Source organism: Neophocaena asiaeorientalis, unplaced genomic scaffold (genome assembly GCF_003031525.2).
Source record: "Neophocaena asiaeorientalis asiaeorientalis breed wild unplaced genomic scaffold, Neophocaena_asiaeorientalis_V1.1 scaffold429, whole genome shotgun sequence".
NCBI classification, from domain to species: domain Eukaryota; kingdom Metazoa; phylum Chordata; class Mammalia; order Artiodactyla; family Phocoenidae; genus Neophocaena; species Neophocaena asiaeorientalis.
The window spans coordinates 3,368,917-3,393,742 of NW_020173550.1; the positions used below are offsets into that span (position 1 = coordinate 3,368,917).

Sequence of the window (24,826 nt, forward strand, 5' to 3'; positions counted from 1 at the left end):
TGAGTCTCCATGCTAACAATGACACAATGGGGCCAGTCGAAAAAATCTGAATGGAGTCTGAGGATGTGATGAGGATTAACGTGTTGATTTGGTGTTCTGATGTTGAAGGCTGTGTTGTAGTTTTGGGGGAGAATGTCCTCATTTGTAGGAAATATACATTCTTCAGTCATGGGATCTATCATATCAGCAGCTATTTTTCACATGGTACAGGAAAAAGCGGGGGGGTTGCATAGTCTTTGCAACTTTGCTTTAACCTGGGAGTGACAAAATAGAAAGTGAAATTAAGGGAAAAAGAAGAAAGAAAGAAAAACACTGTTAAGATGGAAACAGCTTACGTCGAGCCCAGTTCAACTGCCTGGATCTAAAAAAGATAAAATGCAGCTCTCTTCCACAGAAAAGTCTGTCAAGTATTTGGGGACAGCTAAGCCCACATATGTCCTCTAAGTCGTCCCTTCCCCAGGCTGGGCCTCCTCTGACTCCCCACAAGTTGGTGGAATCTCCTTCCCCTGCCTTCACAGTCCTATTCCCTCCTCTCTTTCCTGGTTCTCCTCTCACAGGCGCTCTCCCTCAATGTTTTATTATGAACATTTTCACGCATCCAACAAAGTTTAAAGATCTGTACGGTAAACTCTCATATACTCACCACCTAGATTCTGTAACTAATATTTTGCTATATTTGCTTTATCACATATTTCTTTCTTTTTAAAATTAATTTATTGAATTTTTATTTATTTTTGGCCGCGTTGGGTCTTCGTTGCTGCACGCGGGCTTTCTCTAGTTGTGGCTCGCGGGCTCTAGAGCGCAGGCTCAGTAGTTGTGGCGCACGGGCTTAGCTGCTCCACGGCATGTGGGATCTTCCGGGACCAGGGCTTGAACCCGTGTCCCCTGCATTGGCAGGCGGATTCTTAACCACTGCGCCACCAGGGAAGCCCCATATTTCTTTCTTTATCTATCCCTCTGTCCATTCTCCTGTGTCTTATTTTTATGATGAAATTCACGTCTGCAACTCAATACTTCAGCATTGTCAGTAACTTGAGCTCCATATTTCTTTACAGTTTTTTTCAGTGTTAAGATTTACAGAGAAAGAAATGCACAATTCTTAAGGGTACCATTCAAACAGTTTTTAAAAACACATACACTTGGGAAACCCAAACCCTCTATCTAGATCCTGGAAATTAGCATTACTACAGAACATCCCTTCACACCCCTTTCTAGGTTACCCTAGTCTCCTATGTGACTCCAAGAGGAAGTGGCCTTCATCAGATGGAGGAAGGTCTCTTCTGCCCTGATATAATGAGAGGTTTTAGCATGACAGGGAGGTTAAGAGTTGCCGAATGCTTTTTCTGCATCTGTTAAGCCGTTCATATAGTTTTTCTCCTTCATGGTGTTAGCATAGTGAAAAACACTGACTCATTTTCAGATGTTATTCCTGTGACTAAACCCACTTGGTCACGGCATGTTTTCTTCTTTAAATATTCCTGAATTTAGTTTACTATTTGTTTTGTTAAGGAATTCTGCCTCTGTTTTTAGGAAGGATATTGAAACGTATTAATATTTTTCTTCTTTTCAAATGTTTTTGTCAGGTTTCACTATTAGGGTTCTGCTGGGCTTAGAATCTACTGAAGAACTCTTATGTTGTCTGAAAGAATTTGTGTAAGATTTTTGTCAGTTCTTTTACTGTTTGTATTTTTGCCCCCTCCCCTGCTGCCTAATCTGGGGTCTCCTGGTCATCCACTCCCAGTCTCAGAAATCTCATGGATCCTTGAAAATCTCTACTGGCACCGAGGAATCAAAACCACAGCACTGCGGTGCCCCATTTTTACTTCTTAGACGAGCAAAGAATGAAAGTTTAATGTGGCAAAGGTGTAGGGAAACAGGCACACTTGTGGACTCTCGGTGTGAGGTAAAATCGTCCAGCCTTCTTTTGGAGGCCACTTTATCCTTATCTAAACAAACGTGTAAAATTATCTAACCTGCTGACAGCAGTTCCACTTCTAAGGAGTTACCTAACAGACAATGCACATGGCTACACGGATACTTGACAGTGCCTACAGGCACCCAGAGCCATTCATCGAGCCGTGTTCAACATGAATCCTACCTATGATCAACTGATAATTTAAAAAACTAATTCTATATTTTTTTGTGAATACAAAACGTTATTTCTTTTCTGAGTTTTAGTACTGATTTGTACAATGAAAAGTACACATTTTCATGATTCCTGTAACCTTGTTAGGCCCTTAACTTTTTTTTTTTTCCTGTGAACATATGAGAAACTTCGAGAAGAGCCTCAAACAACCAGAGAAAGCAGTGGAAGGAGGCACATTTTTTTCCATAGTGAATTTCTTTAGGCTGCATGCTGATAGTGGTAAATCGCCCCCAGAGCCTCCAGCTCGCCTCCTAAAGAAGTGGTGAGAATCTGGTCCCAACTGTGGGTTGATTGATGGTTTCTACACAGCACCCATAAATTGCAACAAACAGCAAGCAACGTTAAAGGTTGCTTCCCTTTCAGGGAAAAGGAAATTCAAAGGTGCTTAAGGCAGTGGTGGGGGAAGGCAGGGGCCTACACGGTTAATCGATTTACAAAGGACACGTTTTAAAAGTTAAACGTAGTGCAAAATAAAAAGAGAGAAAAAGAGAGAAAGAGTGAGGGGGATCGGAGGAAGGAAAGGGGAAGAGAAAGAAAAGGCGATCTGTCAGTCACTCGCTGATGCTCTCCTGGGACCAATCTGGAGGCCAGACCCTCCAAGGACCCGGAGGCGGAGAGCGGGCTCTTCTCCTTCGGGGCCGCAGGTAGATGTTGCCAGCCCCGGATCCGCACTCCGCCACCCCCTCACCCCCTGTACTTGGGCTTCGCCCGGGTGGGTGCTGCCGGGACATGCCCAGCCGTACCCCGCCCCCCTCGCCCCCGCCCTTTCCCGGCCACGGAGAGCGCCATCTGGAGCCAGGACTCGCGGCGGGAACTCACCGACAGCAGGACACCCAGGACGAAGAAGATGAGAACCAAGGGGCCCCGCAGCCGAGGCCTGGGACCGGGGGCGCGCCCTGCCCGGGTGCTCGAGGTGGCCTGTGTGCTCTGTGCCCGCTGCCCCGTGCGGTCGCGGGGCGCTCGCTGTCCAGGTCGCCGCGGAGTGGCCATCAAGAATGAAAGTGTGCTTCGTGGGGCGCGGGACCGTCCCCGCCGCCTGTGCGATGCGCAGGGCAGGGCTCTACGGTCTAATGAGTCAGCCTGACGCTAGCTTTATACCGTCCTCAGGTTGCGTCACCCGCGGCGGCGAATGAGCTACGCCTTCCGTCGAGTTGACGTAAACATTCACCACTTCTAGCCAATCGCGTGTGGCTCACGAGAGGAGCCCAGCGAGCTTGACGGCACCTCTGTTTCAAAGAGGAAACTACCTGCTTTGGCGGCTGATGCCCGGGGATGCGGTTTTTCATCAAAGGTACGTACGGTCTGTGCCTTTGGAGGTGGGGACAGGGCACCTCCCACATGCTCTGTTGTGATCCGGGCTGTGAGATTCAGAATCTGCGTTCAAGGCGGGTCCTGACCCTGCCCCTTTGCAGGGCAAATGCCCCACCCGTTCATAAACCCTGAACCACCTGTCTTCTGACTACCGCCTTCTGCCCACTCTCAGCTTCTGCTCCTCCCCGCCCCCCTTCCATTGACCAGGGCCCCAAGGAGGCCAGAGAACAGGGACTCCCAAGAAGGAGACCCCCCCGCCCCCGAGAGTCTGCGGAGCGCCTCCAGCCCCGCTTGGCACAGAGTGGATGCCCTGCACGTTATTGTAGGGGTGTGAACTAAGAAACCTTGAATTGTTAGAAAAATGAGTAGACTGCCAGACTCACTTGCACTTTCTGAGATTTAAGTGCTTAGAGAATGAGAGAGACCTGGTGGGATTTTTTTTGCCCTGGGCCTATTCACGTAATTAATGTTTATGATCAATTTACTATCGAATTACAAATAAGTATTTATTTAAAGGCAAAGGATACACACTATATTTTCCTGTTGTGAATTCTACTTTTTAAGGACCTTAATTATCATTAGCATGGCTGTATAAATTTACTTTCATCACGTTTGTTTTAAAAACCTGAAGTTGTACCTGATAGAACATTTGGACCCTGGTGAATACCCCCTCAGGGTTCCCAGCATCTTCCTCTACCCTCTCCCTCACCCTCCAGTGTCTGGGTTGGGCCTCTGATATCTGCGGGCTCTTGCCATGGACTCCATGGTGCTGTTCCCAAGCCCGAGTCTGTCCCCCATTCTTCACTGGTGCTGGGTCCTCTATCCTAGGGGGGTGTGAGCATTTACAACACAATGCAGGTACAAATACTTTGTTAAAAAAAATGTTTAAAGTTCCATCAAAGTCTGTTACGGCACCTTTCAAATATAACGATGCAAAATAAAGAGAAAGGAACCTTTATTATGAAAACCTCTTCCAGTGAAAGGAATAATCTATTCACGGTGAGCCTGGTTCAAAGCAGAGTAAGTCATCCTCCTCTTCCCTCTATGCCTTTCCTTTCTTTCCTTCATCATTTTGCTCCACAGGCCTACTTCCTATTAGGAGGTTGCAGATTGGGAACAAGGGTCCCTGTCCTTTGCTGCATGGTGGTAGTGGTGGGGTGAAGTGGGGGGGGGGGACCACAACTGGGAGGTGTTCTGGAAGCTGCCCCCTCAGAAGCCTGGTGAGGGCCCAGAAGCCTGGTAGGGAAGTGCTTTTGTATTTGCTGTTTGTCACAGCAATGCCCCCAACCAGACCCTATATTTGATTTTTTTTTCTTTTTTTTAATTGCAGACCAGAATACCAACATGTCCACTGGAGACCTCTGGGTTCTAATCATCCCTGAGTCAATAAATCCCTGTGTGACTTGAGGAAAGTTTTTTTTAATTAAAAACATTTTTAAAATATTTTGCACACTGCCCCTTGACCCCGGTGGCCTGAGGCAGGTCTTCTAGTAACAGTCCAACTAGAGGAAGGGGAGTCTAAGCTGGTCCTGGGGAGGGGAGCTGCCAGAGAGAATCCAAGGCAGACTGGACGGAACTGATGACTCAGGCTGGTGGAGGTCTTGGGTACCCCCCAGCCTCGTCACCTACCATGGCACTGAGAACCAAGAGGAAGCAAGAGACATTCCAACCAGCCAGAGGAAATCCTCCCCAGCCCCTGTGCAAAAGCCCACAGTCATGGAGCTGTCTCTGAGTCTCTTAACTCTCCGTTCGCATACAGTCCTTTTTTCTTTCCCTTTTGCCTTTTGACCCTCTTCACCCATTTCTCCACCCTCACCCCAACCCGCCCTCCCCATCTCTGGCAACCATCAATCTGTTCTCTGTATCTGTGAACTTGATTTGGGGGTTTTTTGGGTTTTGTTTTTTGGGTTTTTTTTTTTAAAGATTTTATATGTAAGAAAGATTATATTGTATTCTCTTTCTCTGTCTGGTTTATTTCACTTAGGCTAATGCCCTCAAGGCCCATCCATGTTTTCACAAATGGCAGGATTTCATCCTTTTTATGGTTGAATAATAGCACGTTGTGTGTATGTCTGTGTGTGTGTGTGTGTGTGTGTGTATATATATATATATGCCACAATTTCTTTATCCATTCATCTATTGATGGACACTTAGGTTGTTTCCAGATCTTGGCTATTGATATCAATGCTGCTATGAACATGGGTGTGCAGATATCTTTTCCAGTTAGTGTCTTCATTTATTTTCAGATAAATACCCAGAAGTAGAATTGCTGGATCATATGGTAGTTTCATTTTTAATGTTCTGAGGAACCTCCATAATTTTTCATAGTGGCTGCACCAATTTACCATCCTACCAAGAGTGCACAGGAGTTCCCTTTTCTCCGCTGCCTCACCAATACTTGTTATTTCCTGGGTTTTTTTGATAATAGCCATTCTAACAGGTGTGAGGTGATATCTCATTGTGGTTTTGATTTGCATTTCCCTGATGATTAGTGATATTAAACATCTTTTCATGTACCTGCTGGCCATCTGTATGTCTTCTCTGGAAAAATATCTGTTCAGATCTTCTGCCAATTTTTTAATTGGATCGTTTGGTTTTTCTTATTGAGTTGTATGAGTTGCTTATATATTTTGGATCTCAGCCTTTTATCAGATATACGATTTGCAAACATTTTCTCCCATTCAGGATGTTGCCTTTTTGTTTAGTTGATGGCTTCCTTTGCTGTGCAGAAGCTTTTTAGTTTGATGTAGTCCCACTTGTTTATGTTTGCTTTTGTTGCTTTTCCTTTTGGTGTCAGATTCAAAAAATCATTGCCAGGACCAATGTCAAGGAACTTACTGCCTACGTTTTCTTTCTAGGAGTCTTATGGTTTCAGTTCTTACGTTCAAATCTTTAATCCATTTTGAGTTAATTTTTGTGTATGGGGTAAGATAGCGGTCCAGTTTTGTTCTTTTGCATGTGGCTTTCCAGTTTTCCCAACACCATTTATTGAACAGAAATCCTTTCCCCATTGTATATTCTTGACCCCCTTGGCATAAATTAATTGACCATATATGCATGGGTTTATTTCTGGGCTCTCTATTCTATTCCATTGATCGATGTGTCTGTTTTTATGCCAATACCATACTGTTTAACTGCAATAACTTGGAAATATAGTTTGAAATCAGGAAGCAGGATGCCTCTAGCTATGTTCTTCTTTCTTAAGACTGTTTACGCTATTTGGGGTCTTTGGTGGTTCCATACAAATTTAAGATTATTTTATTTATTATTTTATTTATATTTTTATTTTTTTCTTATTACTCATCCATTTAATACACATCAGTGTATAAAATTTGACGTTCTTTTGCATGTGGCTTTCCAGTTTTCCCAACACTATTTATTGAACAGAAATCCTTTCCCCATTGTATATTCTTGACCCCCTTGGCATAAATTAATTGACCATATATGCATGGGTTTATTTCTGGGCTCTCTATTCTATTCCATTGATCGATGTGTCTGTTTTTATGCCAATACCATACTGTTTAACTGCAATAACTTGGAAATATAGTTTGAAATCAGGAAGCAGGATGCCTCTAGCTATGTTCTTCTTTCTTAAGACTGTTTACGCTATTTGGGGTCTTTGGTGGTTCCATACAAATTTAAGATTATTTTATTTATTATTTTATTTATATTTTTATTTTTTTCTTATTACTCATCCATTTAATACACATCAGTGTATAAAATTTGTCCTTAATTTTTCTTTGTCTTTAATTTTTGCCAATTTGCTTACTATGTGTCTCAGCATGTTTCTCCTTGGGTTTATCCTGTATGGGAGTCGCTGTGCTTCCTGGACTTGGGTGGCTCTTTCCTTTCCCATGTTAGGGGAGTTTTCGACTATAATCTCTTCAAATATTTTCTCAAGTCCTTTCTCTCTCTCTTCTTCTGGGACCCCTATAATGTGAATGTTGTTGCGTTTAATGTTGTCCCAGAGGTGTCTTAGGCTGCCTTCATTCCTTTTCATTCTTTTTTCTTTATTCTGTTCTGCAGTATTGAATTCCACCATTCTGTCTTCCAGGTCACTTATCCGTTCTTCTGCCTCAGTTATTCTGCTGTTGATTCCTTCCAGTGTATTTTTCATTTCAGTTATTGTATTGTTCATCTCTGTTTGTTTGTTCTTTAATTCTTCTAGGTCTTTTCGAACATTTCTTGCATCTTCTCGATCTTTGCCTCCATTCTTTTTTCCAAGGTCCTGGATCATCTTCACTATCATTAATCTGAATTATTTTTCTGTAAGGTTGCCTATCTCCATTACCTTTAGTTGTTTTTCTGGGGTTTTATCATGTTCCTTCATCTGGTGCATAGCCCTCTGCCTTTTCATCTTGTCTATCTTTCTGTGAATGTGGTTTTTGTTCCACAGGCTGCAGGATTGTAGTTCTTCTTGTTTCTGCTGTCTGCCCTCTGGTGGATGAGGCTGTCTAAGAGGCTTGTGCAAGTTTCCTGATGGGAAGGACTGGTGGTGGGTAGAGCTGGCTGTTGCTCTGGTGGGCAGAGCTCAGTAAAACTTTTATCCGCTTGTCTGCTGATGGGTGGGGCTGGGTTCCCTCCCTGTTGGTTGTTTGGCCTGAGGTGACCCAACACTGGAGCCTACCTGGGCTCTTTGGTGGGGCCAATGGCAGACTCTGGGAGGGCTCACACCAAGGAGTATTTCCCAGAACTTCTGCTGCCAGTGTCCTTGTCCCTTGGTGAGCCACAGCTGCCCCCCACCTCTGCAGGAGACCCTCCAACACTAGCAGGTAGGTCTGGTTCAGTCCTATGGGGTCACTGCTCCTTCCCCTGGGTCCCAATGCACACACTACTTTGTGTGTGCCCTCCAAGAGTGGAGTCTCTGTTTACCTCAGTGCTGTCAACATCCTGCAATCAAATCCAGCTAGTCTTCAAAGTCTGATTCTCTAGGAATTCCTCCTCCCGCTGCCGGACCCCAGGTTGGGAAGCCTGACGTGTGGCTCAGAACCTTCACTCCAGTGGGTGGACTTCTGTGGTATAAGTGTTCTCCAGTTTGTGAGTCACCCACCCAGCAGTTATGGGATTTGATTTTATTATGATAGCGCCCCTACTACCGTCTCATTGTGGCTTCTCCTTTGCCTTTGCATGTGGGGTATCTTTTCTGGTGAGATACCGTGTCTTCCTGGCGATGATTGTTCAGCAGTTAGTTGTGATTCCGGTGTTCTCGAAAGAGGGAGTGAGAGCACGTCCTTCTACTCTGCCATCTTCCTTACCTCAAGTGTCAAGATCATTTTTTTCTATTTCTGTGAAAAATGCGATTGAAATTTTGATAGGGATTGCATTGAATCTGTAGATTGTTTGGGGTATATAAACACTTTAACAACATTGATTCAGCAATTCCATGAACATTTAGTATTTTTCTATTTATTTGTGTCTTCTTCAATGTCTTGTAGTTTTCAACATACAGAGCTTTCACTTCCTTTGTTAAATTTATTCCTAGGAATATTATTCTTTTTGATGCAATTGTAAATAACATTATTTCCTTAATTTCACTTTCTGAGGGTTTATTATTCGTGTAAAGAAATACAATAGATATTTATATCAATAAAGATAACTTTATTGAATTCATTTATTAGTTCTAAGAGTTTTTGATGGAGTCTTGAGGGTTTTCTATATATAATATCATGTTCTCTGAGAATAGTGACAGTTTTACTTCTTTCTTTCCTATTTTTTTTAACATCTTTATTGGAGTATAATTGCTTTACAATGGTGTGTTATTTTCTGCTTTATAACAAAGTGAATCAGCTATACATATACTTATATGCCCATATCTCCTCCCTCTTGCATCTCCCTTTATTTCCTATTTGGATGCCTTTTATCTCTTTTTCTTGCCTAATTCCTCTGGCTGGGACTTGTAGTACTATGTGGATAAAAGCTGTGAGAGTGGGCATCCTTGTCTTATTCCTGATCTTAGAGGGAAAGTTTTCAGATTCTTGTGAATTATACCACGCAGAGAACTTCCAGATAAGGAAGACACATCTAGATCAGCAAAGGGTAACTACTGCCCTTTAGTTACAATCGAAAAACGTTACACAACATTCAAATACCACTCGGCTGCTCTCAGACTCTCTCGTGAGTGAACTATGCTTTCAAAAGCCCAGTCATATGTGGAGCCCTCTCCTTTTGGGGAAGGACACAGAGAGGAAGCCACAGGAGTGAATCTGCTTTTCAGGAGGGCAGCAGTTGTGACACTCATTACTTTCTCCCGGGACAGACGTGACTCGGATGGGTGACCTCATGTGTCACCCCATCACCTCTTTTGGGCATCTTTTCGCGGACAGATTCCTCCCTGTCCTTAGCTGCAGTCAAGAGCCAACCAGGACAATGCTGGAGAGAGATTTCTTATAGGAACATTTATGTATTATCTGATTGTTGCAATAATGGGACATTTATTTTCTACAATATGTACACACAAATTTTGATGAGACTTATTTGAGAACTGTTGCCAACAACATTCCTGTTCATCTTATATTCCCAAAAGAGAGAAGGAGAAAATTAAATGCATGGTGAGTGTTGAAGGGGTTTTAGGTTCTCCATGAGCAAGGTGACCTAGGATCCTCCAGAACTTCTTCTGCCTGGATTATTGGCCAGCTAGAAGAATCAGAACCACGCAAGTGTAGAGACCACCTCACTGGAGCCAGTGGGCATGAGTTCACCCACCGCCCACTACCTCTGGCCCTTTTGGGCCTGCCTGGTGGTCAGGGTCTGAACAGCCTTTGTGGGTGCTGTAGGAGCACTTCTGAGTGCTTTGGCCTCAGAGGAAATCTCATGACGTTCCTGTGTATGCTGAGTGTCACCATCACTAGGCCCCCTAGTGACTGCGTGACACAGGGAGTATGTGGAGAGAGAAGGAGTCTGGTTGGAGATTTAGTGGACGGAGGATGCAACTAAAAGAAACAAAGAGTGGCATCCTATCCCTTTGTCCACATAACGTAACCCAATCGGGGGTGACATCCCATCACCTTGGCATTTTCTTGGTGAGAAGGAAGCCAGATTCTGTCCATACCCTCAGGTGGGATTACACAGGGCTGGACTCATTGGTGGTCATCTCAGGGTGTGTCTGCCTTATTATTTTAAAATCAGATTATTTTAAATATTATTTTTAAATTTTATTATTTTATTTTAAAATATTATTATTTTAAAATCAGAAGAAAATTTAACATAAAAGTAACCTAGTAATGGATCATTAAAATATGTACAAGACAAGGTACGAGAATAGAAAGGGTTCCAAACCCTAAAGCACAAGTTTGATGAGCTGGTTGTTTTCCTAATGTACACTGAAATATTGGATATATATTGTGCCTGACTTTTAAAATGAAATAAGAATCCTGCATGTTCTACCTTAAACATACCTTTGGATATTGTTAAAGATCCCACCTGTTGGCAGTACCGCAATATTCTACATTCTAAATGGCAGTAAGGTAGATTAGGACTTGGGCCCATATGACAGAGAAAAGTAAGCAGATATAGATGGAAGATGTAAAGTTAATGATCAGGCATATAATTGAATATTTTTCTCCTCTAAATTGATACACTAATTTCAGTACACTTCTTTTCTTTGAATAAGGGAAGTTAGATTAACCACAATGGTAGTAATGATTGAACAACTCACAAGACAGCAGTGGGTGCAGGAAGGGATTTTCCCAGGGAAACCTCAGGAGCCAGGAGATGTAGGTCCCTGCCTGCTGCTGCAGACCAGGGCATACAAGATGGAGGTGAGCTTTGTCTGGGCCATTTCCCTTCCAGGGATCTTCCCGCCCTGTGGTGAGGACATTCCCTCCCTAAGGATGCCCTGATCCCTCTCAAGGTGTGAATACTTTGCCAGGGTGTGTCCTCATCCACCTGCAGGGCCCTGGAGAGCTCTGTGCAGACCTGCCGCTTCCCAGCCCCAGCATGACCCTCTGCCTCCTCAACCCCAGTCCTGCGCCTGACCTTTCTCCAGCATGGGGCTAAACGAGTGCACGGAATCAATTGTGAGGAACCCTGACCATAGCTCCCCCAAAATCTCCAGACCAAAATGAACGAGCTGTTGGTAGGAACCAAAATAGTGCACGTGTGTGTGTGTGTGTGTGTGTGTGTGTGTGTGTGTAGAGGAAGAAAATACCTCTATAGCTTAACTCAATATTCCACTTCTTCTAGGAAGTTACCTTAAGAACATGATCAAGAATCTAACTGAAGACATATTTTCAAATATATTCGCAAGTTCTTGGCTATCAGGATGCTGGTGATTGATTGAGCTTTGGGGGAGGGGATGGTTGCAGGGCTCCAGCATGACAATGGACACTTGCCATCTTGGGAATGCAGTTTATCTTCCTCACCTTCAGAGGTGACCCCACAGAAGGTTTATTGTCTGCGTTGGGGTGGGGAAGTTGGGGCAAAGGTGAAATGCAGGAGAAAAGGTACAAGGCTGGAGAATGGGAATGCCCTATAGTAAGAGGACACCTAGTACTGGTTTGGAGCAAAAGGGAAGGAGAAAGGGGGACAACTGAGCAGGGGCAGATTGTGGAGGAGGGGAGAGATGGTACTCGAGGACTATGGAAGAGTAAAACAGCAGGTTGTGGTTTCCGTGTCTTCAGGGTGAGGCTGAGGTACCAATGGGCAGGGGCAGAAGGGCAGCCTCTGGGGGTGGGGGATGCAGCTGTGTACTCAGCACCTTGGTTCTGGGAAGGGGACAGAGGTGGGACCATGAAGCCTTCCAGAAACTCTAAGTGAGAAGGAGAGCTAGGGCCTAAAGTCCAGGGGAGAAGAAATGGGTCTCTGTGAGGTTGCTGGGCTGAGCCACTGGGCCCACTGATGAGGATGCAGAAAGGCCAGCGGGGACAGAAAGGGAAGGTGGCCCAGGAGCTGCAGGAGGCCCCAGGTGAGGGGTCACAGAATGACCCCAGCAAGCAGGGCCCCACCCCCCCTTCCCAGCAGCTCTGTCAGAGCCGGTCTCCACGTCAAGGGAGCCCAGCAGGCCCAGGTGTGGCCCAGAGACATCACCTGGGGAGGCTGTGGGGAAGCCAGGCCAGGCTGGGGTCCCTCTCCCAGGGGAAGGGCAGGGAGGAGAAGGAGGGAGGAGGGGCTGGACTCTAGTTCCCCAGGAACCTGGCGCCTGGAAATCCAGAGTCAGAGCAGGAGACACACTCATGTAAGGTGAGCCTGAGGCATAAAGGGTAGAAGGAAGGAGCCGGTCACACAGCAAGAAAACACACCCCTGCACCTGGGTCACTCAGCACTGCTCCAGAGGAGAACAGGAGGATGGGGGAGAAAAATACACACACACACTTATTTTTATTTAAAATTACATATTTGGGTCATGGATTCATAAATATGTAAATATTTTGTAGCTAATGGCCTTTCTTGTATTGTTTGATATTATTGACAAACTCTTCAAAGGGATAATCAACCGCTTCCCTTTCAAGGAGAAGAGATAAACCAGGGACACTGTGATTTCCTAAATCAATTCTTCCACTCCTATGCACATGCAGGGGCTATCTGCCCTGTGTTCTTTTGTCCTATCTTCAAGTTCACTGATCCTTTCTTCTACCTGTCAAATGTGTGGTTAAACACCTCTAGTGCGGATTTCTCACCTCAGCTATTTGACTTTTCAGCCCTACAATTTCGTTTTGGTTCCTTTTGATATTTTTTTAATGGACACATTCCCTGCGGTAATCCTCACTTCTTAAGTGTCTGCTCCAGCTTTGACAGCTGTATGCGGCTGAGTAGTTATCACCCAATCAAGACATAGAACATTCCCAGCACTCCACACAGCTCCCTTCTGCCCCTTCTAGTCCTTTCTCACCTACCCCATCAGGAGACAGGCACTCCATCCCAGGCTATATGTGACTCAAGTGAAGAATGTATATGAGGGCACTTTGGAAAATAGAAGTAAAGGTTATTCCACAAATGCAAAGGTGCTTTGATCAGTAATAATGTACCATATCCATAGTCTAAATAAGGGAATGAAAGCATCTGATAGTCTCTATGGAAGGTGGAAAGATATTTGGTAAAATTAAGCACCAATTTTGATTTTTTTGAAACCATCTCAAAATCGGAGGCTGCATCCACAATGATAAGAATTTCTACATGAAACCAAGACCCAACCTCATTCTTTTTTTTCTTTTTCTTTTTTTTTTTTTTTGCAGTACGCAGGGCTCCCACCGCCGCAGCCCCTCCCATCATGGAGCACAGGCTCCAGACGCGCAGGCTCAGCGGCCATGGCTCACGGGCCCAGCTGCTCCGCAGCATGCGGGATCCTCCCGGACCAGGGCACAAACCCGCACCCCCCGCATCGGCAGGTGGATTCCCAACCACTGTGCCACCAGGGAAGTCCCAACCTCATTCTTTTAAAAAAAATTTAATTTAATTTAATTTTTACTGAAGTACAGTTGATTTACAATGTTGTGTTAATTTCTGCTGTACAGCAAAGTGATTCAGTTATTCATATATATTATTTTTTTTAATATTCTTTTCCATTATGGTTTATCACAGGATATTGAACATAGTTCTCTGTGCTATACAGTATGACATTTTATCCCCAACCTTGTTCTTAATGGTTAAATACTAAGGGCCTCTCCAAGAGAGTCCATTCAATATGAAAACACCTGCTTTTTCTAAGGATAGTTGAACATTATTCTGAAAACTCTAGCCTATGAAGCATGTTGTGAAAAAAAAAAATGAGGCAGATTCTTGGATGGAGCAGGTAAAACAGTCGTTATTTTAGATATGATTGTAGAGTTTAAAACTGAATCAGAAAATTTATGACAAGAGGGTCCAACTTACAAAATGCTTAAAATACAAAGAAAACAGCCTTGACAAGAAAATGTAATCGTTTATGTGAAGAAAAGCATAAATCTTAATTGAGTTATAATACAGTTGAACCTTGAACAACACAGATTTCAATTTTGTGAATCCACCTATATGTGGATTTTCAAAACATATACAGTCAGCTCTCCATATTTGCACATTTTGAAATTTCTATCTGTAGTTGGTTGAATCCACAGATGTAAAACCCATGGGTATGGAGGGCTGCCTTTACCATGCCATTTTATATCAGGGACTTGGGCATCTGCAGACTTAGGCATATGTGGGAACTCCTGGAACCAATTTCCTGCAGGTACCGAGGGACGACTGTACTTGACTTGAAATTCTATCTTCATAAGAAATATGTTGAATATTGACAATATCTCAATTCTTACTAGATTCTTTTTTAATTTTAAGATAAATTTAATAAAAACTTCAATGATTTTTTTGGGGGGGAGTGGAGGAAATCTTGTGAAACAATTCTAAATTCTGCCTGGGTAAAATTATGTTTTTAAAAAGTAAGGAAAAGGTATTTGCTCTGTTACATACTGAAATATATGAGAAAATTTCATTGGGAAGAGCGCATTACATAGTATAATGTCTTACATGTAAAAATATACAGCTATACGTATGCATATGCATATATACATGGCATATACATAAAGATTCTGGCAAACAATCACAAGAAATTCCCTCTCCTAGTTACTTGAAATAAAAAGAGCCAGGGGGCTGGGAAAAGAGTGAAAGAGGTCTTACTATTGTCTGAGAACCTTTCTGTACTATTTGTTTCTCCATTTCGCTTGACTCTCTGTGTTTGTTTCTATGCAGTAGATGAAACAACCGTCTCTCTCCCGGTCTTGAAGGAGTAGCCTTGTGTAGGAAATGAATTTTTTGTTCAGCCCTCCCCCAGCTCTTAGTCATCTCTCAAACTTTCGGGATTGCTGAAGCAGGCTATTATATTTTTTAAGTGTTCCTAGTAGTCATGCATGTGCCAAGACATGTCCTGTCCCAAAGGAGAAGATCTCAATGCCTAGATTCAGGATGACTGGAAGCCAGCCACACACGCACAAAGAAAATTACGGGCTAATATCCCTGATGAACATAGATGCAGAAATCTTCAACAAAATATTAGAAAACTGAATTCAACAATACCTTAAAAGGACCATGCAACATCATCAAGTGGGATTTATTCTAAGGATGCAAACTATGGTTCAAAATCCACAAATCAGCCAATGTGATACACCACATTAACGAGATGAAGAATAAAAATGACATGATCATCTCAATAGATGCAGAAAAAGCATCTGACAAAATTCAACATTGATTTATGATAAAACTCTCTACAAAGCAGATATAGAGGGAATAGACCTCAACATAATAAAGGCCATATCTGACAAGGCCACAGCAAACATAATATTCAATGGTGGAAAGCTAAAATTACCTCTTCTAAGATCAGGAACAAGATAAGGACACTCACTCTTGTCACTTTTATTTAACATAGTATTGGAAGTCCCAGCCAGAGTGATTAGGTAAGAAAAAGGAATAAAAGACATCCAAATTGGAAAGGAGTAAGTAAAGTTGTCACATGTCACAGATGACATGATATTATGTATAGAAAATCCTAAAAATGCCATCGAAAAAACTCTTAGAACTAATAAATGAATTCAGTAAAGTTACAGGATACAAAATCAACGTGAAAACATCTGGTTGCATTTCTTTACACTAATAAAAAGCCAGCAGAAAGAGAAATTAAGAAAACAATCTAATTTACAATTGCATCTAAAAAAGAAAATTCCTATGAATACATTTAACCAAGGAGGTCAAAGGCCTGTATATTGAAAACTACATTGAAGAAGACACAAATAAATGGAAAGATAGTCCATGCCCATGGATTTAAAGAATCAATACTGTTAAAATGTTCATACACCTAAAACAATCTATAGATTCAATGTAATCTCTATTAAAATTTCAGTGGCATTTTTCACAGAAATAGAGCAAAGAATTAAAATTTGTACTGAACCACAAAAGACCCTGAATAGCCAAAGTAATCTTAAGAAAGGAAAGCAAAGCTGGAGGCATCTTGCTTCCTGATTTCAAACTATATTATAAAGCTATTTCAATTAAACAGTATGGTATTGGCATAAAAACAGACACATAAATCAGTGGAATAGAATAGAGAGCCCCAAAATAAACCCATGCATATACGGTCAATTAACTTATGCCAAGAGAGCCAAGAATATACAATAGGGAAAGGACATTCTCTTCAGTAAATGGTGTTGGGAAAACTGGACAGCAACATGCACAAGAATGAAACTGGACCACTATCTTATACCATACACACAATCAACCCAAAATGGATTAAAGAGTTGAACATAAGAACTGAAACCATAAAACTCCTAGAAAAAAACATAGACAGTAAGCAGCTTGACACTGATCTTGCCAATGATTTTTTGAATCTGACACCAAAAGCAAAAGCAACAAAAGCAAACATAAACAAGTGGGACTACAAAGCTTCTGCACAGCAAAGGGAACTGTTAACAAAATGAAAAGGCAACATATTGAATGCGGGAAAACATTTGTAAATCATGTATCTTATAAACAGGTAATATCCAAAATATATAAGGAGCTCATACAACTCAATAGCAAAAATCCCCCAAACAATCCAATTTAAAAATTAGCAAAAGTTCTGAATAGACATTTTTCCAAAGAAGACATACAGATAGCCAATAGGTACATAAAAATATGGTCAACATCATTAATCATCAGGGAAGTGCAAATCAAAACCACAATGAGATATTGCCTCACACCTGTTAGAATGGCTATTATCAAAAAGACAAAAAAAGAATAAGCGTTGGGGAGGATGTGAAGAAAAGGGGACCCTTGTGTACTGTTGGTGGGAATGCAAATTTGTGCAACCACCATAGAAAACAGTATGCAGATTTCTCAAAGAGTTAAAAATATAACTACTATATGATTCTGCAATTTCACCTCTGTGTATTTATCCAAAGAAAATGAAAACGCTAACTAAAAAAGATATAAGCACCCCATGTTCACTGCAGTATTATTTACAATACTCAAGAAATGGACACAACTGAAGTGTCCATTGATGGGTGAATGTATAAAGAAATTGTGGTATATATATATATAAACACAGTGGAATATTATTCCGCCACAAAAATTTAAATCTCTCCATGCATGACAACATGGGTGGACCTTGAGGGCATTATGCTTGGTGAAAAAGTCAGACAAAGAAAAATACCATATGATCTCTCTTATATGCAGAATCTAAAAAAAAATAAAAAGCTCATAGATACAGAGAACAGACTGATGGTTGCAACAGGTGGGGTAGGAGTGCAGGATGGGTGAAATGGATGAACTGTTTTGTATGGTTTTGGTTTTCAGATTAAATAAATTGAATAATATTTTTTATTTAAAAAATTAAATAAATTAAAGACCCTATCTACAAACATAGTCTTATTCTGAGCTACTGTTGGTTAGGATTTAAACATATGAATTTGGTGGTGGAGGAGCACAATTCAGCCCATAACAGGCACGTAGGGAAAATACAAAATCATCTCACATACATGTAAATAAGTAAATAAAATTAAAAAGGAAGTTGACAACCTGTCCTCAAAAATTGTCTGTCAATGTCCCACTAAATATCAAGGAGTCACAGAAAAAGATGAAACAGCAACTCAGGATAGGATCTCTGTGCCATAAATGATATCATAGAGACAACTGGAGAAATATGAATGGGGTCTGAGGATTAGCTGATAGTACCCTTTGGATGTTAATTTTCTGATTCTGAAGGCTGCATTTAACTATGGGGGTAGAATGTTCTGGTTTGTTGGAAACCCCCACTGAAGCATTAAGGGGTGATGTGCATTCTGTCATTGACTTGTTCTCAGATGGTTCAAGGAAATGTGTTTAGTACGGTTTTTGCAATTTTCTGTAATTTGAGAGTGTTTTAAGTCAGAATGTTAAATTTTTAAAAAAAGAAGATTGAACCAAAAGCAAGTTATGTGGAGCCCAGTTTGACTGGCTGGATCCAAATAAGACAAAATGCAGCCCTCTGACACATAAAATTCTTTGAAGAACTTAGAGACAGCTGTGCTAATGTGTGTCCCTCTAGTCCTCCCTTTTCCAGGCTGGGCCTCCTCTGAGTTTAGGTAATGGCTGCGTCCTCTTTTTCTGCTCACACAATCCTATTGCCTCCTATGCTCCCCGACTTGCATGCTATGACCTGCTAGATTCACTTAGTTCTGGCAGTTGTTCTCTGCAAATGAATACAGTTGGTTATTTCTTCCTTTCCGATCTTTATGCCTTTCTCCTCTGACTTAGAGCAATGTCCAGAACCTGAGTAGAATCATCTTGTATCTGTTTTGCTAAGTAGTATTTTTCAAGGAATTTGTCCATTTTATTCAAGTTGTCAAATTTATCAGCATAAAATTATTATTCATAAGATCCCCTTATTATCCTTTTCATGGCTGCAGAGTTTGTAATAATATCCCATCGTTAATTCTTTATATTGGGTGTTTTTTTTTTTGCTTTTTTTTCTTTTAAAATTTGGTTTATTGATTTTATTTTATTCATTTTGTTGATTATTTCAAAGAATCAATGCTTGGTTTGTCAATTCCTTTAACTGTTTGTATTTCTATTTCATTGATTTCTACTCATATTATTATTATTTCCTTCTTATTCTTTTGAGTTTAATTTGCACTTATCTTATGGTGATTAATGTGGATCTTCCAGTCACTGATTTTATTTTATTTTTTAAAATTTTACTCCCTATTTCTCCCAACCCCCTATTCTTTTAACAGAAGGAAGGTCTTTAATTGCAAACTACACAGTTTACTCTAAGCGCTGCTTTAGCAGTCTTCCACAAATTTCCATGTGGTATATATTCATTATTATTTATTTTGAAATTAAAAAAAATTCTCTTTTGATTTCATCTAAGAACCATGAATGCTTTGGAGGTATATTGCTTTAAACTCAAATTTTGGAGTTTTTTTTTTCTAGAGATCATTCTTGACTAGTAATGTAATTTCATTGAAGTCAGAGAACAGAGTCTATACGATTTCATTGCTTTTAAACTTATTTAGACTTTTTAAAATTGTCCAGAATGTGGTCTATGTTGATGAAGGTACCACGTTCGTCAAAAAAGAATGAGACTTCATTAGATGTTGCAGTGTGCTCTCTGAATGTCAATTAAGTCAAGGTGGTTGATAGGTTTTTTTTGGTTCTTTTTTTTTAAGTTTGTTTTTAATTTGGTCGTGCCGCAGGGCTTCCGGCATCTTAGTTCCCCAACCAGGGAGTGAACAGGTGCCCTCTGCGGTGAAAGCACAGAATCCTAACCACTGGACTGCGGGGCAATTCCCATGGTGGTTGATAGTGTTACTACCGTTTTTCATCTTCATTAAAGGGTGATATGATAGTCCTTTAATTTCATCAGTTTTTGCCTTATGTATTGATATTTTAAAGCTCTACTATTAGGCACATAATATTTATGATTAAGATGTCTTCCTGATGAATTGACACTTTTAACACTACAAATGGTGCCTTTTTAAAAATCTTTGGTAACATCAAGTGAAAACTTGAAATTGACTCCATGGTGCCTTTGGACCTGGGCAATCCCTCAACAGGACATTCAGTTACCTCTGTTCTGTTCCCACCCTGCCAGTCATATTTCCCACCGTAAATACCCCCTAGAACAGGACAAGGACATCATACCAGCATTAGTGCAGGCATCTTAGAACCCATGTGCGTTTAGGGGAGGCACGTCTGGAGCTTGCTGAGCAGCCCTGTGCAGGAACAGTTTCGGCCACAGGGAGCTGAGGCAGAGACACAAAGACCCCCCGCACCCCCGTAAACACCACCAAGGTCACCAAGGTGAAAAGAGCCTGGAGGGGCTGCAAGACAGAGGTGACAATGCTACTGGTGGCAGGGACACTGGTGGACATGGGGTGAAAAGTCCACACGGACAGGATCACAGACAAGAACGAAGTCAAAGTAAAAGGGGGAGGGGGTGGGCGAGGAGGAGGCTTCCTAGTGTGTAATCCCCACTGCACCCTGTTTGAGGGACCCGGGTGTGGTGGAGATCTGAGGCTTTGCCGACCCACAGACTTGTGTGTCTGTGGGGGCGGGGTGTGTGTGTGTGTGTGTGTGTGTGTGTGTGTGTGAGAGAGAGAGAGAGAGAGAGAGTCAGGGACAGAGACAGAGACAGAGGAGGGAGACAGGAGGGCTGCACTGGAGCAGCAGCGTGGGACAAAAGAGAGAAGGTAACGAGGGGACTTCCTTGGCAGGCCAGTGGTTATGACTCCCCGCTTCCACTGCAGGAGTCAAGGGTTCGATCCCTGGTTAGGAAACTAAGATCCCACATGCTGCCAGCATGGCAAAAAAAAAAAGAGGTAGGAAATGAGAAGGAAGGAGGAGATGTGGAAGTGTGTTAAGTTGAGCCCTGTTTAGACTCTACTGACCCTGCTCTGCCCAGAGATGAATCATAAGCAGGGATTTCCCTCTCCTGCTTCCCGCCCCCGTGGCTTCCTGCCCTCCATTTGATGAGACAAACACACCCTAAAGCTACACCGTTACTTTTTTTTTTAAGATTCTTTAAATTCTCTAGTGCTTTACAATTTTCAAACGTTTCACACACGTGATTTCATATAATCCCATAACAACACTTCTTTCCCCCTTATCCCTATATTGCCCCTCCCTGATTCCCTCTCCCTACTGGTAACCACCAGGTTGTTCTCTATATGCGTGAGTCTGGTTCTTTTTTGTTTTATTCACTAGTTTGTTGTACTTTTCAGATTCCACATATAGGTAATATCATTCAGTGTTTGTCTTTTACTCTTAACCTGAGCAGCTGTGACATAGTGCGTCAGACTTGTTCTCAAGGTCTTCTTGTGGTCTGAGGTCTGTTTCTTCTGAGATTTTTGTGGGTTTGGATGGTGGTTGTATAGGTAAAAAGACAAGCTACGTTAACAAGCCTTCCGCCTCCTAGCTCAGGGCAGCCATTAAATAGTTTTTCCAGGACGCACACCTTACCTGTTTCGATCTCAAAATGGAAATCAAAATAAAAGCTTCACACTCTTTCCTCCTAAACTAAAGACAGAGCCCCTGGGGTCAGCTGTATGATTACTGGTGGTTTACCCTGTAAGCCCTGTACGTTGCTGTGGAAGAAAGTGCCCGGAAGGAATTTGGCAAATTGCTCACAGCAGCCAAGAACGGGTGCTGAATGCAACGGAGGATGGGAAAGCTACTTATCTGTAAAAATCAATGGGAAGAATAGATGCAATGAGCATGTTTTAGAATTTAAACAGAGGCATAAAAGGGTGGAGAGAGGGAGGAAGCTGGGAAGGAAAGGAAAGGAGAGGGAGGAGAGAGGGGGTGCGAAGCGGAGTATGGTAATGAGAGGGAAGGGCTGGGCCATATCAAGGCTTGCTAAGGAGTTTTCAACTCTTCTCTCTGGAATTTACTTCTGGGGCAGCCAGACAAGCCTAGGAACGCGGGCTTTTCTCCCTCTGGGCCCGGTACGTCCTGCCGGGTCATGACTCTGCTCCTTCTCCCGACTCTGCCCACTGCTGGTCCCGCTCAGACAACCCGGGCCGCAGGTGACTCGGGCAGGCACCCCACCGTGTCCCCACGTCCCGCCCACCCCCTTTCCCGGCCGCCAAGCGCGCCTTCCGGAGCCAGGACCCGCGATAGGGACTCACCGACAGCAGGACACCCAAAAGGACGAAGATGAGAGCCCTGGGGCCCCGGAACGGAGACCTGGGACTAGGAACCGAGGCCCGGGAGCCCGAGGCGGCCGGCGCGCTACGTCCCCGCTGCCTCGTGCGGTCGGGGAGCGCCCGCTGTTCAGGTCGCCTCGAGGTGACAAACGGCAGAGCCATCAGGGATCGAGAGTGTCTTTTGCTGAACGCGAGAAAGTCCGCTTCTGATTGCTAGTTGCTGGAGGTCTGCGGGATACCTCGGTCCCGAGCACCGCTCTCGCGGGTTTGGGGTGAATGAGGAGAGCTGGTGGCCCCGCCTAGTCTTACGCGGGTATTGCGCAATCAGTGCCGGGCGAAAAGAAGCTCCGTCTTCCTCTGAACTGGAAAAAAGACGGAGTTGGCGTTAAAAACCCTTCCTGAAGCGGGTCCCTTACCAGGGCCAACGACGCTCCCGAGCTACCGCTCTGGGCTTCTGTCTACAGCCTCCTGCCCGCTCTCAGCTTCTGCTCCTTCCACCCTTATTGGCAGGGTGGGTGCATGAATATCACTGCCTTCAGAGTCACTTTGCAGCTCTGTCCCAGTGCTAAGCTTCTGAGCCAGAGGCTTGATCTTAGCATCTCAGTAACCAGGTGCTTGGCTGGAGCAGACACTCAATGAACACGTGGGTGGACAGAACGAAGGTCGCAGAGGCAGCAAGCGGTGCATCTGAATTCAGGTCACCATTAGGCTCCCGACCTCCCCCGTCACCACCTTGCATGTTCCCGTAATTCCAGGTCTGTCATCTGACTTTCGCACTCAGGACTTCATGACATCTCTTCTTAACCCTGCTGCTCCTGCAGTCAGGCAAGCTGGAGGAATCCACTTTATTAAGCCTTTCTTCGGGGTTTTCCTTCTCTGTAGATTCTTTAAAGCCCTTGGGAAACAAAACTGCTGGAGACTAATTGGCACGTGAAACCAAATGGGCCAAGAGGGGGGTCCCTACGTGGGTCAGGCCCTTCCAGCTGTCCCTACACACTGGGCACTCTGCTGGGCCCAAGTTCTGTGGAGTCCAGTATTCAGAAAGCGGCGCAAGGCTAGATCCTGCTCACAGGGTGACTGAAGGGCTGGGGACTGAGTAGGAGAGAAGGGAACCTGGGAGCCTCCAGCTCCACCCCTTGTATCAGTTTTGTGAGGCCAGGGTAGTAGGAATTAAAATTCATTTTTCTCCATATGTTTATCCAGTTGTTGCAACATCATTTATTGAAAAGACTTTCTTTTCCCATTGAATAATATTACTGCCTTTGTTGAAATTCAATTGATTATATATATGTTCCATTTCTGGACTCTATATTCTGTTCCATGGATCTATTAATTTTCTATCCTTATGCCAGTACCATGTTGTCTTGATTACTGTAGCTTTATACAGTGTTGAAATCAGGTAGTTTAAGTCCTCCAACTGTTTTTTTTTTCCTGGAATTGTTTGCATTTCCATATAAGTTTTATACAAATTAAAATATTCAATTAAAAAATCCTGTTGTGAGACCTACTAGAGAATGGACTTGAGGATACGGGGAGGGGGAAAGGTAAGCTGGGGCAAAGTGAGAGAGTGGCATGGACATATACACACTACCAAACGTAAAATAGATAGCTAGTGGGAAGCAGCTGCATAGCACAGGGAGATCAGCTCTGTGCTTTGTGACCACCTAGAGGGGTGGGCTAGGGAGGGTGGGAGGCAGGGAGACACAAGAGAGAAGAGATATGGGGATACATGTATATGTATAGCTGATTCACTTTGTTATAGAGCAGAAACTAACACACCATTGTAAAGCAATTATACTCCAATAAAGATGTTAAAAAAAATAAAATCCTGCTATGATTTTAAGTGGCATTGCATTGAATGTGGTGATGGATGAGAAAAATTGACATTTTAACAATATTGTTTTCCAACCAATGAGATGGTTTTTTTTAGATCTTTCTTACTTTATCTTGATAATATTTTGTAAGCTTTCTGTGTACAAATTGTACACATCTTTTGTAAATGTATTCCCAAATGTTTTTGATGCTATTTTCAGTGGAATTGGTTTAGATTATTTTATTTTCAAATTGTTTTTTGTGCTGATGTTTAGAAACACAACTGATTTTTCTGCATTGATCGTGTATCCTATGATATTGCTAAATTTATGTATTTCTAGTTGTTTTGTAGATTGTTTAGGATTTTCTACATAAGCAATCATATTGTCTGCAACTAAACGCAGTCTTACTTCTCCTTTTCCAGTCTTTATTCCTTTTGTCTTTCTTGCTTAATTGCCCTGGCTAGGACTTCCAGTACAATGTTAAATAGAAATGGTGAAAACAGAATTGCTGGTTTTATTCTTAATTTTAGAGGGAAAGCATCCAATATGTCACTGTCACATATGAGGTTAGTTGTAGCATTTTCATAGATACCATCTATCAGATTAATTAACTTCCGTTCCAAGTTTGGTATAAATTTTTATCATGAATGAGTTTTGAATTTTGTCAAATGATATTTTTCTACATCTATTGAGATGATCTTATGGCTTTTCTCCTTTATTAAAATGATGGATCAAATTGATGGACTTTAATATTTTAAACCTACCTTGAATTTCTGGGCTAAATTTCACTTGTCATGATGTATTGTCCTTTTCACATATTTGCTAGACTTGATTTGCTAACACTTTTCTTAAGGATTTTTTGTGTCTGTATTCACGAGAGATAATAGTCTATAATTTTCTCCTTCTATGATGTCTTTGTAAGGTTTTGGTATCGGTATCAAGCTGGTCTTATAAAATAAGCTCAATTTTCTTGAGACTTTTATAAGATTGGTATT

General features: G+C 42.5%; 1 protein-coding gene across 5 annotated transcripts in view; it reads right to left on the reverse strand.

Annotated features, from left to right (window-relative positions):
• Window positions 1-22,280, reverse strand: part of LOC112401434 (tumor necrosis factor receptor superfamily member 10A) — a 32,511-nt gene extending 10,231 nt beyond the window's left edge. For 4 of the 5 annotated variants that reach the window (XM_024747696.1, XM_024747697.1, XM_024747694.1 and 1 more), the window contains exon 1: window positions 22,000-22,280. In XM_024747696.1, the coding sequence (XP_024603464.1) occupies window positions 22,000-22,179 (180 nt within the window). In that variant the 5' untranslated portion in view covers window positions 22,180-22,280. Of the gene's footprint in view, window positions 1-2,965; window positions 3,217-21,999 lie in introns of those variants that run through there. The other variant, XM_024747695.1, reaches the window with a different exon arrangement.
• Between the last annotated feature and the right edge of the window lie 2,546 nt (window positions 22,281-24,826).